This window comes from Ambystoma mexicanum, chromosome 8, assembly GCF_040938575.1.
Source record: "Ambystoma mexicanum isolate Mex_15411 chromosome 8, UKY_AmexF1_1, whole genome shotgun sequence".
In the NCBI taxonomy this organism is placed as follows: domain Eukaryota; kingdom Metazoa; phylum Chordata; class Amphibia; order Caudata; family Ambystomatidae; genus Ambystoma; species Ambystoma mexicanum.
The window spans coordinates 1,689,202,407-1,689,219,994 of record NC_090929.1 but is presented as its reverse complement, the minus strand read 5'-3'; the positions used below and the strand labels follow the sequence as shown (position 1 = coordinate 1,689,219,994).

The 17,588-nt window shown below is 48.1% G+C and overlaps 1 protein-coding gene across 1 annotated transcript in view; it reads right to left on the bottom strand.

The window, feature by feature from the left end:
- Positions 1–1,961: 1,961 nt before the first annotated feature.
- The window catches only part of LOC138473327 (deleted in malignant brain tumors 1 protein-like), a 119,704-nt gene continuing 104,077 nt past the window's right edge, over positions 1,962–17,588 (bottom strand). The window contains exon 6 of the mRNA XM_069611996.1: positions 1,962–2,509. Within this exon, the coding sequence (XP_069468097.1) occupies positions 2,242–2,509 (268 nt within the window). The 3' untranslated portion in view covers positions 1,962–2,241. The remainder of the gene's footprint in view (positions 2,510–17,588) is intronic.

Here is a 17,588-nt window from a genome sequence, read left to right as displayed (position 1 = left end):
AAAGCCTAATTCTTTTACGGCTAGTGAAAGAGGTTTAGCTGGTTTGTCCTTTTTATCGTTGTACCCCAGGTTAAGGTCACCTAAAAGGATGCTTTTGGAGGTGAGTTTTAGGTTTTCTTTTAGGCGATGTATAAAGTTCTCATGGAACTCCAGTAGTGGGCCAGGAGGGCGGTAGACAAGGTTGAAGGTGATGGTGGAGTTGGGGGAGAGGGTGATTTTTATAGCTAGGGAGTCTATGGTGTCACCTAGGTTAGAGGTGATTTGTCTGGCCTCAAGGTGATCTTTCAGGATGAGTGCTACCCCACCTCCTACTGAAGAAAGGCAGTCTTGCCTGATGATGGAGTAACCCTGTGGGACAGCAAGGTTGAGGGCTGGCCCTGCAGCGCTATGAAGCCAGGTCTCGGTGATGGCTAGGATGTCGAGGTCCAGGTTGATGAGGAGTTCGTGAATTTCAGTGGCATGAGCAGGGATGGATCTAGCGTTGATAAGGGCGCACGGCAGGTTGTGTGTGTGTTTGGATGAGGTAGGGGTGGTGTTGAGTGGTGCAGGTGAAGCAGGGTTGGAGTGCGTCATGGCAGGTGTAGGTGGGGATGGTTTGACCGTAGTAGGAGTGTTGTGTGTGATAGGTGGGGCTTGGTGGGTGATACTAGGGTATCTTGAACGGAGACCCAGGAGTTAGTGCCTGAAGTTGGTGGGTCTAGTGTAAAAGGTAATGCTAGGTGGAGGATGATGTGCTGTGGTGTTGCTTTCTGTGAAGAATGGTGGTAAGAAGTAAGTAGGAGGAATGTTGGAGGGTAATGTCAGTGGGGCAGCTGGTGAGCTGGTGGATTGAGGATGAGGCATGGCGAGAGTAGGTAGGGGCTGAGTTTAGATAGCAGAGCCACTGGATACAGGGAGCGGCAGTCAGCGAGTGGTGCATCTAGGTGCGAGAGCAGCGAGCAATAAAGGGCAAGGGCAATGCAATGCAATTTGGCCAGTGAAAACTAAGAAACAAGTTGCAATATGGGTTAGAGCTCAGGTCTATCTAGATATGACATGCAGTGTGGGCAGCAAAATCAAGGCACATTTTGAATCAAGATACAAATGTGGGTCAAGAACTAAGGCACATCTAGATATGAGATGCAGTGTGGGCAGCAAAATCAAGGCACATTTTGAATCAAGATACAAATGTGGGTCAAGAACTAAGGCACATCTAGATATGAGATGCAGTGTGGGCAGCAAAATCAAGGCACATTTTGAATCAAGATACAAATGGGGGTCAAGAACTAAAGCACAACTAGATATGAGATGAAGTGTGGGCAGCAAAATCAAGGCACATTTTGATTCAAGGTACAAATTGGGGTCAGAAACTAGAGCACATCTAAGTTCTGGAGGCAATATGCGGGGCTTGCAGCACCGTGACAGAAGGTTATCTCGTAGCGCGGGCTACTTCAGGCTGTTTCACCAAATGGAATGGGAGGTAGCTGGCTGGGTCACTGTGTAGCTTTGTAATACGTGGTTGCTGGGTGGGCAAGTGTGTTTGGATTTGCTCTGCGTGCAGGTCAGCACGTTACTTGCTATGGATATAAATTCAAACGGAGGCTGGTGGGGCCATCGCCTGATAGAGCAATTGAGGGAGCAGAGGAGGTACAGGGCCAAGAGTCAGAAAGTAGTACCTTATAATTTCGCTGATGATCTCAGCTAAGCGCAATCCGGCGCATAACAGGCGTACAACAGGGGCCTTACCGGATGCGGGCCGGCTTCCGCCTGCCGGCGGGAGGGAGGGATTTAAATCCCTGTGGCGTTGCTGGGCAACGTGATGCTTCTCGTGGAGGACGCGCGGGCGGCCATTTTAGAGGCAGGCGAGGGATCGGTTGTGGATTCCTTCGAGTGGTTGTTTTACAAGAAGCTGCAGTATGGGCTGCTATGTATGCACGCTTGGGTAAAGAACCTCTTACCTACAAGCTAGTGCCCACCAGGACAGAACGGTGCTCGATTGCCTTGCATGTCGTTCTGCTAAAGGAGGTGGGCTGCTGCGGGCTGGAATAGCTGTTCCAGAGAGAGCTCCTGCTCCCTCTGTGGATTGTCTGAACGTCATACCAGTAAATCGCTGTGCAAGGCCTGGAAGCCCACAACCAGTTTGTTTTGGAGTCATCTGCCCCAAAATCCTGCACTATTCTAACCATAGGGACGAACCTTCACTAAAAGGTTTGCCCGGTTTTGAGAAGTTCATCGAGCTCTACCCTTAAGGCTAACCCCAGACTAGCATTCAATGTTTCTCGACTGCCCACATGCACAGCGCCACAACATACCTATGCTGCCAGTGTCACACTTGTATGCGTAATAGACAACCTGGAACCCCATATCGGTGCCACTCAGGCCGCTCACAAACTGGACAGTTATGACGTTTGATGTGGACGTGAAGTTGTAGTAAGAGTTCTGGCAGATCTGGCCGAGTAGCGGTGAAGCTCCGAAGGGCCCGTCGTAGACGGCAACATAGTCAGACACGCAGTCAGGGGATGGTTCCAGGCTGTTGAGATAAAAAGATCAAACATTATACTTATTAGTGCTCGATTTGTTAATTGAGACGACAGATATTCGATGAACAAGGGGTAAAGTTATTGAGAATGTTTGCATTTGTACATTGTTACTCACACCCAAGTCCTTTCTTCTTTTCTTTAATATATTTATTTGGTTAATCAGGTCAAATAAGTCTCCCATAACAAATTCAGTCAAGAAAAATTCAGCAAATTCTACAACAATCCAGTCAAGGGTGTGTCCGTTCAGGACTTTTGAGATGCAAACACCCAGAGCGGCAATACAAGTCCCATCTCACATCTGAGGTCTGCCCTCACCTCCTCCCCCAAATTAGTGTTTGCAAAGGGACTCAGTCATCATCTCCATCAGAAGTAGATACCTGCGATGGGGCTTGAGTCACTCTCCAGATCATCCACACATCCAGTGCAGTCTCAGCATGTTCACAAGTCAACCGAGTGACTCAAGTCTCTGTTCCTCACGACCGCTGGATAGTCCCTGTACCGTGCAAAGCAGGCCGCTTGCCTGACAGGTGGGCACCCCTCAGTGGGGGTGCTCCTTGTCAATCTCAAGCTCCCCCAGTTTGAATAAAGGGCACATCTTCAGACCTCTCTCCCAGACCTCTCTCTAGGTCTCTTTAAAATGATCCACCTGGTCCCTGGCCTGAAAGTCCCCCTCTCCAGTGTGGCCAGCTTGGACATGAGCTCCCGCCAGTCTTCAATTCTCAGGTTGGTGCTATTCTTGCAACACAGTAGTATCAATTCGTTGCCGTCAGTATTGCTGGGTCTAGCAACCTTTGAGCTTACTGATCTACTTCTCTTAGACCTCAGACCTCAGTAAACAGGATCAACCTGTTCTTGGGCACCAGGGTGGGACCATAGAGCATTCAACGATCCTGTACAGAGAGGCTTCTCCTTTGCAGTCTACAAACGTTCGGATGCTGCTTCCTGTTTTTTGCTAATCCAGCCCAGGTTTTCCCCCAGCCAAGTCAATGGAAGCAGCAGCAGCAGTTCTTGGGCTACAGTAAGTGAGTTTACATGACTATGCTCGTCCTTGGGACAGCTGACATCAGGCTCCTCCAATTCTCTTCTGTCTCAGCGATCCGACCTACACTCTGTGAACCACTTTGGGCTACATCTTATTAGCAACTTCTATTTTGCTGGTCCTCCAATAGGAGCTGTCCTCGAGAACAATACACAAGCCTCTGATAAGGTAAAATCCCTCCTTCAATAGAGTACCCAAGCCTCTGTTAAGGTCTACAGCCCCTCCTCCAGTACAGCACCCAAGACCCAATATGTTCTACAGACCCTCTACCAGTACAGTACCCAAGCCTGCAATATGGTCTACACCCCGTCCTTAGGTACGGTACCCAAGACACTGATACGTTCTACACCCCCCTCCATCAGTCTAGTACCCAAGCCTCCAATAAGATCTACAGCCCTTCCAGTACAGTACCCAAGCCTCAGATAAGGTCTACAGCCCCTCCTTCAGTACAGTACCCAATCCTCTGATAAGGACTAGAGCCCCTTCTCCAGTACAGTACCCATGCCTCCAATAAGGTCTACAGCCCTTCCAGTACAGTACCCAAGCCTCAGATAAGGTCTACAGCCCCTCCTTCAGTACAGTACCAATCCTCTGATATGGACTAGAGCCCCTCCTCCAGTACAGTACCCACGCCTCCAATAAGGTCTACACCCCCTCCTTAGGTACAGAAGCCAAGTCTCCGGTAACATCCACACCCCCTCCTTCAGTACGCTACCCAAGCCTCCAATATAGTCTACCCCCCTCCAGTAAAGTACCCAAGCCTCAGATAAGGTCTACAGCCCCTCCTCCAGTACAATACCCAATCCTCCAATAAGGTCTACACCCCTCATTCATTATAGTACCTAAGACTCAGATAATGTCTACACCCCCTCCATCAGTACGGTACCCAAGCCTCTGAAAAGTTCTACAGCCCCCCCCCTCACTACAGTACCCAAAGCTCCAATATGGTCTACACCCCCTCCATCAGTACAGTACTCAAGCGTCTGATAAGGTTTACACCCTCACCTTCATTACAGTACTCAAGCCTCAGATAAGTTCTATATGACCTCCAAGCATCTGATAAGCATCCACGCATCTGATAAGGTCTTCACCGCCTCCTTCACTACAGTACCCAGGCATTCGATAAAGTCTACACCACCTCCTTCACTACAATACCCAACATCTACACCCCCTCCTTCAGTACAGTACCCAAGCCTCAGATACTGTCTACACCCGCTCCTTCAGTACAGTACCCAAGCCTCAGATAACCTCTACACCCCTCCTTCAGTACAGTACCCAAGCCTCAGATACTGTCTTCACCCCCTCCTTCAGTACAGTACCCAGGCCTCAGAAAAAGTCTACACCCCCTCCTTCAGTACAGTACCCAAGCCTACGATACGGTCTACGCCCCCACCTTCAGAACAGTACTCAAGCCTCCAATACGGTCTACACCCCCTCCTTCAGTACAGTACCCAAGCCTCAGATAACGTCTACACCCTCTCCATCAGTACGGGACCCAAGCCTCAGATAACGTCTACACCCTCTCCATCAGTACGGGACCCAAGCCTCTGATGAGGTCTACACCCCCTCCTTCAGTATGGTAGCCAAGCCTCTGATACGGTCTACACCCCCTCCTTCAGTATGGAAGCCAAGCCCCTGATAAGGTCTACACCCCTTCTGTCAATTCAGTATCCGAGCATCAGATAAGGTCTACACCCCCTCCTCCAGTACAGTACCCAAGTCCCCGATAAGGTATCCAGCCTCTCCATCAGTACAGTACCCAAGCCTCTGATACAGTGTAGACCCCCTCCTTCAGTACAGTACCCAAGCTTCAGATAACATCTACACTCCCTCCTTCAGTATTGTAGCCAAATCTCTGAAAAGGTCTACACCCCCTCCATCAGTACGGTACCCAAGCCTCTGAAAAGTTCTACAGCTCCCCCACCCCCTCACTACAGTACCCAAAGCTCCAATATGGTTTACACCCCCTCCATCAGTACAGTACTCAAGCGTCTGATAAGGTTTACACCCTCACCTTCATTACAGTACTGAAGCCTCAGATAAGGTCTATACGACCTACAAGCATCTGATAAGCATCCACGCATCTGATAAGGTCTTCACCGCCTCCTTCACTACAGTACCCAGGCATTCGATAAAGTCTACACCACCTCCTTCACTACAGTAACCAACATCTACACCCCCTCCTTCAGTACAGTACCCAAGCCTCAGATACTATCTACACCCCCTCCTTCAGTACAGTACCCAAGCCTCAGATAACATCTACACCCCCTCCTTCAGTACAGTACCCAAGCCTACGATACGGTCCATGCCCCCACCTTCAGTACAGTACTCAAGCCTCCAATACGGTCTACACCCCCTCCTTCAGTACAGTACCCAAGCCTCAGATAACATCTACACGCTCTCCATGAGTACGGGACCCAAGCCTCTGATGAAGTCTACACCCCCTCCTTCAGTATGGTAGCCAAGCCTCTGATACAGTCTACACCCCCTCCTTCAGTATGGAAGCCAAGCCCCTGATAAGGTCTACACCCCTTCTGTCAATTCAGTATCCGAGCATCAGATAAGGTCTACACCCCCTCCTTCAGTACAGTACCCAGGTCCCCGATAAGGTCTCCAGCCTCTCCATCAGTACAGTACCCAAGCCTCTGATACAGTGTACACCCCCTCCTTCAGTACAGTACCCAAGCTTCAGATAACGTCTACACTCCCTCCTTCAGTATTGTAGCCAAATCTCTGAAAAGGTCTACACCCCCTCCTTCAGTATGGTACCCAAGGCTCTGATATAGTCTACATCCCCTCCTTTAATACAGTACCCAAGCCTTCGATAACGTCTACACCGCCTCCTTCAGTATGGTAGCCAAGCCTCAGATAAAGTCTACACCCCCTCGTTTCAGTACTATACCCAAGACTCTGATAAGATCTAAACCCCCAACTTCAGTATGGTAACCAAGCCTCTGATAAGGTCTACACCAACTCCTTCAGTATGGTATCCAAGCCTCTGATAAGGTCTACACCCCCTCCTTCAGTGCAGTACCCAAGGCTCTGATAAGGTCTACACCGCCTCCTTCAGTATGGTAGCCAAGCCTCAGATAAAGTCTACACCCCCTCATTTCAGTACTGTACTCAAGGCTCTGATAAGATCTAAACCCTCTCCCCTCCTTCAGCATGGTAGCCAAGCCTCTGATAAGGTCTACACCAACTCCAGTATGGTATCCAAGCCTCTGATCATGTCTACATCCCCTCCTTCATTACGGTACCAAAGCCTCTGATAAGGTCTACACCCCCTCCTTCAGTGCAGTACCCAAGGCTCTGATAAGGTCTACACCGCCCCCTTCATTATGGTAGCCAAGCCTCAGATAATGTTTATACCCTCTCCTTCAGTATGGTAGCCAAGCCTCTGATACAATCTACGTGAAGACTCAGCAGCATTTCCCCAGTCCCTTCCTGAGCATATTTATAGGTCCAGATCTATAATCTCAGTAACCCACAGGCTCCCACCAAAACGCTAAATGGGAGTAGCAACCCCTAGTGACTGGCTGTGCCGCCACGCATCATTCACTTTCTAGCCACCCGTCATAGTGCAATGTGCCTCTGGTATTTTGCTGCGTTTCATTGTCCCGTATGTTGTTCAGGCACCACCATTGAGTCTCTTGCTCTGATCACACTCACCAGCACACCCCTCATCATTGTCAGGGTGGTCGCTCTTGAATCATAGGTCCCAGAACTCAGACCCAGATAGGGCAATTCAGGCTCCACTCCCACTCACAGCACGGAGTCCGCTTGGTTGGCTCCACAGACCTCTTCACTTGCAGAAGTGGGAACTTCTCTTTTACCTTCTAATGCCTTGCAAACCAACTCCCCTAGGGATGGGGGCTTGCACAGCCTTTAGAACGCCTCTAGGCATTTGATTCTGCATGAGGGGAGCTTCTTTAAGTGCATGTCTGACACCAAAACTTTGGCAACATGTTCTCGAAGATGTATAATATGTTTGGAAATAGGATCATTTTGATGATGATTATTCTGGCCCATAGGTGCAGGATAAGGGTTCTCCATCACTTTACATCATTGGCCATACCTCTTTGCTGGGCATCCATGTCCCTCTTGAGCCTTTCTTCCCTGTCACATAGCCATTCCAGAGGCATCATACGAATACGGAGGCCGCACTGAGTGCCAATTGTCTTCTCAGACTCAGATTCTATTTGGATAGATGGAGAACCCTTGACCTTTCCCAGATAGCTTTGCATCCAGATATTAGCTTCAACTGTTGTACAGTCTCCATGATGAGTGGGATGGATTGTCTTGGCCTAGTGACAAATAACATGTCACCCCAACACTGAAAGTCATCGCTATTTCATTACCTGGCCCGGTAAAGAGCTAGCCTTACCACTGGCAAAACGCTAAACTGCTGCAGACAGGTTGCCCGTGGTACTGGTCCCTCTCTGGACATAGCCTGAAGGCAAATCCCCAAACAATTCACTGCCAGCCCCTCACAGGAGCCACAGGTACTGACTCGTTTCCGGGGCATGTTACCCAGACAAGGTCCTTCTCAGCCTTGGAGTACTATCCGGTATAACCAGTGCATTCTTTGAACCAAGTCATGCATGGCGGGAGAGGAAGCAGCACAATTTGAGGAGAATGTGACAAATTTAGCAGAGCGAACATTGCTGTTTGGGGTTTAGCAAGAAGCAGCATGGTGTAGTTCTGGAGAGAGTAATGCATTGAATCAAAGCATGTGGCTTCAGCAGTGGAAAGAAGTCACTCAAAAGAAAGACAACGCTTGATAACACTATTTCTAGAGGTAGGGCTGGTGCTCAGATGCACCTGGGATGCAGAGCTCCACTAAGAAGCTCTATTGAGTTTCTTCGGTCTCCACTACCGGCAATACCAGGCCAGGTGGGAAGTAGAAGATCTCATGCCTTTGGATAATACTGATGAGCATATGGCCCTTTTGGTGCTGTGCATGCAACGGATGGGGATGCAGAATAACTCTGACATCAAATAATCAAAACAACTCAGGAAGATGGCAAAGGTGCTGTTTTATTAACAATTATCTGAAACAGGGAGTTACGACGGACATCAACAGAAGTTTGCTCGAGGTTTCAATGCATTTCTCATCAAAACATCCTTATATGCAGAAAATACAACAGCCGTGATGTCATACTAGGTGGCAAATAAGAAAAACCTACTAGGGATTGTGGTAGGGTCAAGGTGAACATCTAAGTATGCATTGCATAGGGACTAGGATTGTGATTTGCTGCCCACTTTCAGGTGGACAACTTATGTCTACCTCTAAAACCATGTAATATTTAACACTATTAAGTGCATGGCTCTCAAACTATACGGCCCTTCATTATACGGCCCTCTACAATTGGTTGGCAAGCTTGTGCCATGTCTGGAAAATTCAGTTCACTTAGCAGAACGTAAGCTCAAACTCAGGTGAAAGGAGGTGGACTTGACTTTACCTCCCTACACAATTAGCCCAACATCTCTCATCACCCAAGCCTTTTGTCATGCAGTTTGCCTTTGAACTTGGGTTTGCAAAGCATCCTTGTCTGTGGGAATCTATGGGAGTACAAGCTTTGACTATTGTTGTTCTAGGATGCCACGCTCAACTCTATTTCCATCCTTGGCTCAAATGACAGGAGACCACGATATGGTCAACTTTGCAGCATTTAAATGTCTTAAATTAATAAAACTTGGCGTGCGTGTTGGTCTTTCTTTGCACCTTAACAAGGCATGATTCAGCTTCTCACGTTCACTGCCTTCAAGAATAAATAACCAACCTTGGCAGCTTCAGCTTTTGATACCTGGCCAGACAGCCTGGCCATTCGTTTCCACAATCTCGGCTTATTCTTGCTGAGACACAGTTCTCTGCCTTTCCTCTCCATGGATCCTGGCTTACTAATTTCTTGACATGTCCCGTTTCTATACAATGGTGGCTTCCCCTGCGGCCTATTCACTACATATAGCCACATTCTATGATCACTTACTCTACTTGTGTTTCAGCGTCTGTACAATCATTGAACGGTTGCATTTTTTGCAGTGCTTCACACACATGCAATCTTCTTTTCACATATGAACGTTTACTCGATTCTTAACTTCGTCATCAGTTTCTGTAAGATCCATGCATTTTCTTCAGCCAATATTCTCAGGGCATCACGCTCGTCTTTCGTGATGTCACCAGCTCTTCTTTTGGTCCTCTTCAAATTCCTTCAGGGAGTTTCTCCCTCAGATTATCATTTCTTCACGGATACATGTGATAGGGTTTTCTCAGAGGATATCTTCTCTCAAACACTCGCTGTGGTATAATCACACCTGCTTGTGTCAAGCATGGCACAATCTCAGGCTTCCAACATATAGGAGGTAGGTGGCGGGATTTCCTGCAGAGGTATGCAACTGCTCTTCTACATTCCCCCCTCTGGTCAAGTAATCGACCACCTCTTCAATGGTCTCCACATCTTGATATTTTCTATTGAAAAAGTGCTTTTTCGGAGTCCAAATCTTCACCCCCCTCTGGGTGCCGGCTGATTTGACATGTTCATCCACACTCCATGTCATGTAGTTGCACCGTCCATTCGAATTACAATAGACCCATCGTTCCACGTACTTCGTATGATTCTTTAGATCCAGGAACTTCATTCCTTCAGGTGCTACGACGCTGGTCTTTATGTATTTTTTGACATCTTCATCAGTCAATTCCTTGGGTCCAAATCCAGATCCGACATTAATTATGATCTTCATTCCTCCTGCTTTCTTTGTCGTCTTCTTGCATTGAGAAATTATTATCCTATTCACACAAAATCCAAATATCACCATGACCAATATAGCTCCAAGAAACTTGAAGATGTTTGCCATCTACTGAGGAATCCATGACAATATGGAAGCAAACCAATTGTCATCCTTAATGTCCTCTGTCTCGTCTTCCATCTTGTTATGCAGTCTCATTAGCAATGTTATGGCCTCTGTCAAGGTCCCATTCTCGTCATCGTGAGAAAGTATGAATGTGCAACATGATGGCCCGATTTTGGTGCAAACTCCTCCTTCCATCGCTGTGATCATATCAAGGACATATCTGTTCTGCAGGTTCATTAGTTGTGTGGCCCTCAGCTCTTCCCTGATAGCATTGAATCCCTTTATGGTGGTGTTGATTGTCTGCAGAAGCCCCCATCTCGTAATTTGCAAACATTTGGCATTGGCCATCGTCTGGATCCCAGGCATAAATATAGTAATAAATATTGACGTAGTCTTGCTGAACAACCTGTGCTCATAAGGAATCAAATGCTTCTATTGCCTTGGCTGAGAAGTAATTTTCTCTTCTGGTTCAACTGAGAAATTCAATCGATCTTCTTTTTCTCAAATGGGCATATACTTTTGGAAATTCTTCATTGTTCAAGTCACTCTGAGGAATCACTGATGCTGGAACATGGATAAGCACCATGGAGCATGTTCCTCCCCAATCCTTGGGCAGCTTGATGCAGTCCCTAGGCCCACAAGCCCAATATAGATCCATCAGGGCGGCAGTCCCTGCTCCCATTCTGGAAACGTGTCATGCGCCGCCGCACCTGGTGCATTTGGCCACACAGACGAGTGTATTCCCTTTAGCACTTTCCCTTTCTTCCGGGTGCGGGTATGGGTCTAGTCTTTATTTGTTTACTTCTGCTCTTAAGCCCCGCCTTTCCAGGCTGACACTGCGTTGCAGCTCACTGCTTTCCTCGTGAGTCTGACGCGGTGTTGCTTTCCTCTTACCTTCTGTTTTCTCCTTGCCTTCTGTTCCTTCTGTGGTTTCCCTTGTTTACTCCCTCCGGCCCCCCTGGCGCCGCTTCCCGTCCTTTTCTCTGGTTCCTCTTTTCTCCCGGTTATCTACCGTTCACTCGGCCCTTGTTACCTGCTTGCGGTGACTTCGGCTGCTTTCTGTCCGGAGCCTTTTTCCCTTTTGGCTTCCACCTTGGGTCTCCCCATTGGGTTTAGCCATTCCTCTGGACATTTGCAAGTTTCCACGATCAGCCTTCTCTCCTGGTTCATACTTACTTCTGCTGCTGCATTCTGGGAGTCATAGTCCTTCACCGCCAATCCACAGCAAATTCCTTACCTGCCATCTTCAAGAGGTTTTTTTTGCCGGCTGGCTTTTTTTCCTCGTGTTGGACTTCGTCGGAAGGGGGCCCCTCCTGCTTGCCATCACAGAAAGGCAGCAGAGTGGCTTCCGACCGAGGGAGACCCTTTCTCTTCGATCGAAGGTCTAGGAGCAAGAAGAAGAAAGAAGGACAAAGACCGGACAACACCGTTACATCAGGTGAGAAGGAGGAGGAGGAAGGGGATATTGATTCCTGTAGTGGCTCAGAGCATAGTACTGACTCAACTCCTGAGACCAGTTCCGAGCACTTTGAGAGATTGCAACGCCCACGAAACATCATCATGGCTACTGCCGAACAGATGCAGGAGGTTGTGGCTGCCCTACAGAGCCTTACCCAGGAGGGGCAGACTCTGAAAAAAGAAAATGCTGATCTTTGACAATCTATGGCTACTCGTGAATTACTACGTACTGAATTACCTCCATTACCACTCACATCCGGTAAATTTGATGGATCCCCTCGGAGATACAAAGACTTTATGGAAGCCTGTGTAATTCACTTTACCTTTCGCCCTCAAACTTATGTGTCCGACAAGGCTCGTATAGGTTTTCTAATATCGAACCTAATGGGCAACGCTCTGGCATGGCAGCATCACTAGTAACCAGTGGTAGCCCGTTACTCCAGGATTATGGTGCCTTCACCGCCCTATTCAAAACCACCTTTGAAAGAAAGGAGACAGCCCAGGTAGCCGATGAGGAATTGCTGGATATCCGACAGGGTACGGCAGATCTACTGTCCTACATTTCGTTGTTTAAACGAACGGCTGCAGAGACTGGATGGCCGGATACGGCGCAATACACTATTTTCCGCAGGGGCCTCAGGGAAGAACTCAAGGATGAGTTGGCCCGGTCCCCAAGGCCAGCTACTTTTTCCGATTTGATCTCCACGGTTCTCCAGATCGATTTTTCGACTAAGTGAACGACGAGGTGAACGGCGCAAGAATTGTGGTCTACCTTTTCGGCTAGAATCTCCTACCCCTATTTACTCCTCACCTTCCACAGTACCCGACGAGGCAATGCAGATTGGAACCATGAGAGGTCCTTTGACTGCAGAAGAAAGAAAGAAGAGAAAAGACAACAACCTTTGTATGTATTGTGGTTCCGACAAACACATACTACGAGATTGCCCTTTTGTTCCTCCACGGCGCCAGGGAAACGAGAAACCTCGGAACTAGAAGGGGCAAGGCTCCGAGGTGTACCAACAAGTCCCTACGTAACATTATCAGTTACTTCCACCTTACCGTCCGATGACAACCGGCTTATGGTTATGGGAATACAGCTATTATCCAACAAAGAAAGGCTAGAGGTGTTAGCTCTAGTGGATTGTGGAGCGGCTGTTTGTTTCATGGACATATCCTGGGCCAAACGGATGGGTATAGAAACACAAGAAAAGGAAGAGAACCAAAAGGTGGAGGGTGTGGATGGAAAGCCGTTATGTTCTGGCCTTATCACCCATTCCACCATCCCGATCATTATGACAGTAACCCATCACGAAGAAACCATCCAATTCATTCTCATCAAGGCTGCACATTTTCCAGTCATACTGGGAATCACGTGGTTACGCAGGCACAATCCGGTAATAGACTGGATGAAGAACCAAATGGCATTTTCTTCTGACTATTGTTGCCAGACCTGTCTACAGAAAAGGCACTATACCAAGGTTGACACAACTACTGTGGACCCTGTGGTCAGGACGGCTTCCGAGATTCTGCCCATTCCTGTATACCTGGAAGATCTCAAAGAAGTTTTCAACAGTGAAGGTCCACAAGCCCTTCCTCCTCACCGGCCAGAAGATTGTTCTATTGATCTTATCCCGGACGCTCTAGTTCCTTTCGGAAGAATGTTCTCCCTCTCTCTTAAGGAAAAGGAAGTCCTGCGGTCATACCTCGATGAAAACCTTGAAAACGGCTTGATACAACCTTCCCGTTCTCCGACTGGAGCCTCACTATTTTTTGTCCCTAAAAAAGATACCCATGAACTTCGTCCCTGCATAGACTTTCGCGGTCTCAACAGTGTTACCATACGGGACCGCTACCCTCTGCCACTGATAAAGGATGTACTAGAAGCGGTACAAGGCGCAGTCGTTTTTTCTAAACTGGATCTCCGAAGAGCATATCATCTTTTGCGAGTCCGTGCTGGAGACGAATGGAAGACTGCGTTCCGTACTCCTTACGGACTTTTTGAATACCGGGTCATGCCTTTTGTTTTGGTGAATGCCCCTGCAGCATTCCAAAGATTCATGGACCGCATATTTTCAGACCTTCTTTTTATCAACACCATTATATATCTGGATGACATTTTAGTATTTTCCACCACCAAGACAGAACACAAGACCCATCTCCGACAAGTGATCCAAAGATTGCAAGAACATCATCTGTTAGTTAATCCACACAAATGCATCTTTCAAGCCTCCGTAGTTCCTTACTTGGGCTTTCTCTTGTCCCATGAGGGAGTCCAAATGGACCCCAGAAAGGTTACCGCTATCCTGGAATGGCCAGTTCCCACCTCAGTGAAAGAAGTGCAGAGATTCTTGGGTCTAAGCAATTTCTACCGAAGGTTTATTTCAGGGTTTTCAAGGACGGTTCTACCCATTACCTCTCTTCTCAAGAAAGACGTTCATCCATTTATGTGGACGGAACAAGCCAATCAAGCCTTCGTCCAGTTACAATCAGCCTTTTGCTCGGCTCCCATTCTTCAGCAGCCCGACCAGACCCTACCTTTCATTGTGGAGACTGATGCATCAGCGGCAGCTTTAGGCGCTGTTCATTTGCAAGAACATAATGGCTTGGAACACCCAGTGGCCTATCTATCCAAGACACTGACACCCAGCCAAAGGAACTATTCTGTTCTTGAAAAGGAACTATTAGCCATCAAAATGGCATGTGAAGAATGGCGTCACCTACTCCAAGGCTCAATTTGTCCATTCACTATAAGAACGGATCACAAAAATGTAAAAGTCTTGCAACAGATGGAGTGTGTCAACTCCAGACAAGCCAGGTGGGCACATTATTTTTTCCCAATTTGACTTCATCATTACGTACTTGCCTGGAACCAGGAATATCATGGCAGATGCTCTCTCACAAATACCTATTGCAGGTAATCTTTCACATAACATGCCAGAATACATGTTCTCCCTCAAACAAGTGGTTTGTGTAGTCTCGTCGTTTCTTCAAAGGGTTAGGCAAAATACCGCCTCCTGTGCCTCTCCCAATGTCACCAGCAGAGATGGTTTGGTGTTTCAGAAACAAAGATTGTACTTGCCTGACTCGTCTACCAGGCTACAGGCTTTGAGATGGTGCCATGATAATCTGGTGGCTGGACACCGGGGTGTCGCTGGAACCATCGATCTACTCCAATGACATTTTTGGTGGCCCGGTATGCTTAAGGAGGTCCAGAGTTATGTACAGTCTTGCCCCATCTGCTGCAGATCTAAATACGATACCAGGAGACCGATCGGTCTGTTACAACACGATTCCATTTCCGAAAGACCTTGGAACACAATAGCAACAGACTTTATAGTCGAATTACCACCTTCAGAAGGGTGTACATGTATCATGGTCACAGTCGATACTTTCACCAAAATGGCACATTTCACCCCACTTTCCGGTATACCCACTGCGTCCGAGATGGCTACCGTCTTCATCCGTGATATCTTCCGTCTGCATGGACTTCCGGCCAAGATAATATCGGACCGGGGAAGTCAGTACACCTCACATTTCTGGAAGACACTTTGCAACAAATTGGGAGTACAAAGAGCGTTATCTTCAGGTTTCCACCCCCAGACTAACGGCGAAACTGAGAGAACCAATGCCACGTTAGAACAATACCTCCGATGCTACATCAATTCCCAGCAGGACAATTGGGTGGCATTGCTACCATTGGCAGAATTTTCATACAACAACAGCAGTCATAGTGCCACCTCTCTTAGCCCTTTTTTCTGTTCTTATGGGATTCACCCCAAAGCTATTAATCCTGACAATTTACAAGCCACTGCCATTCCTTCTGTGGACGATTTACTCGTCAAAATCGCTGACGCGCACAAGACAGCCTATCAAAGTCTTGTTAACGCTCGTCGCCGATACTGCGACCAAACCAACCCCCATCGACTCCAGTCTCCCTCATGGCAGGAAGGAACCAAGGTATGGCTCTCTACAAGGTACTTACCCCGCTGGCTGAAGAGATCTAAGCTATCTCCCCGATATCTGGGTCCTTTCTCAATCTCCAAACGGATAAACCCTGTTGCCTACAGATTACACTTACCTGATCACATGAAACATATTCACCCGGTATTCCATTCCTCTTTACTCAAGGAATGTAGGGCGGATCCCTTCGCTCGGTCTATTCTGACCATCACACCTTCCAAAGACGCCAACCCTGAAGAATATGAAGTGGCCTCCGTGCAAGATTCCAGATATAGAAGGGGCAGGTTGGAATATCTCATTCATTGGAAGGGTTTCCCCCATTCAGAGGACTCCTGGGAACCGGCATCACATGTCCATGCCCCTGTTTTGGTCCGAAAATTCCATCGATCCCACCCTGGCAAGCCGGGTGGTATCTCTTCGGGGGGGGGCATACAGTCATGCGCCGCCTCACCTGGCGCATTTGGCCACACAGATGAGTGTATTCCCGTTAGCACTTTCCCTTTCTTCCGGGTGCGGGTATGGGTCTAGTCTTTCTTTGTTTACTTCTGCTCTTAAGCCCCGCCTTTCCGGGCTGACACTGCGTTGCAACTCACTGCTTTCCTTGTGAGTCTGACGCGGTGTTGCTTTCCTCTTACCTTCCGTTTTCTCCTTGCCTTCCGTTCCTTCTGTGGTTTCCCTTGTTTTCTCCCTCCGGCCCCCCCTGGCGCCGCTTCCCGTCCTTTTCTCTGGTTCCTCTTTTCTCTCGGTTATCTACCGTTCACTCGGCCCTTGTTACCTGCTTGCGGTGACTTCGGCTGCTTTCTGTCCGGAGCCTTTCTCCCTTTTGGCTTCCACCTTGGGTCTCCCCATTGGGTTTAGCCATTCCTCTGGACATTTGCAAGTTTCCATGATCAGCCTTCTCTCCTGGTTCATACTTACTTCTGCTGCTGCATTCTGGGAGTCATAGTCCTTCACCGCCAATCCACAGCGAATTCCTTACCTGCCATCTTCAAGAGGTTTTTTTTGCCGGCTGCCTTTTTTTCCTCGTGTTGGACTTCGTCGGAAGGGGGCCCCTCCTGCTTGCCATCACAGAAAGGCAGCAGAGTGGCTTCCGACCGAGGGAGACCCTTTCTCTTCGATCGAAGGTCTAGGAGCAAGAAGAAGAAAGAAGGACAAAGACCGGACAACAGCGTTACCTCAGGTGAGAAGGAGGAGGAGGAAAGGGATATTGATTCCTGTAGTGGCTCAGAGCATAGTACTGACTAAACTCCTGAGACCAGTTCCGAGCACTTTGAGAAAACGTCAATTGTAGTTTTGCAGCCTTTGTTGTCTCCCACATGCTTCTTTCCATGTCCATTTCCATGCGCTCTGAACCCTCACTGACCGCCTTTCGGAAAACCCTGAAAACGACCCTGTTCATCTAACAATTACATGGCCTAGCCCTCATAATTGTATTGTATGATGTATTATGTGGTATATCTGATCACAGGTCACTGCCTACTGTAACCCAAGGCACAACCTGCTCACATTGTAACTAAGTCTTCCTTGCAAGTAACAGTGCCACAATGCCCCTGGGCTGCCTGCGCGCTATATAAATTTAATAAATAAATAAATAGTCTTCAGAAGCACAGTGTTGCATTCGCCAATGGAATCACAACCACTGGACTGGATTCATCTTCTACCCATGTCAGTAGTTTGGCATGCTTAGCCCATGACTTCAAACACCCATTGGCTACTCTCTGCACCTCTTGCACATATTCTGACTTCAGTAGATTAGCTGC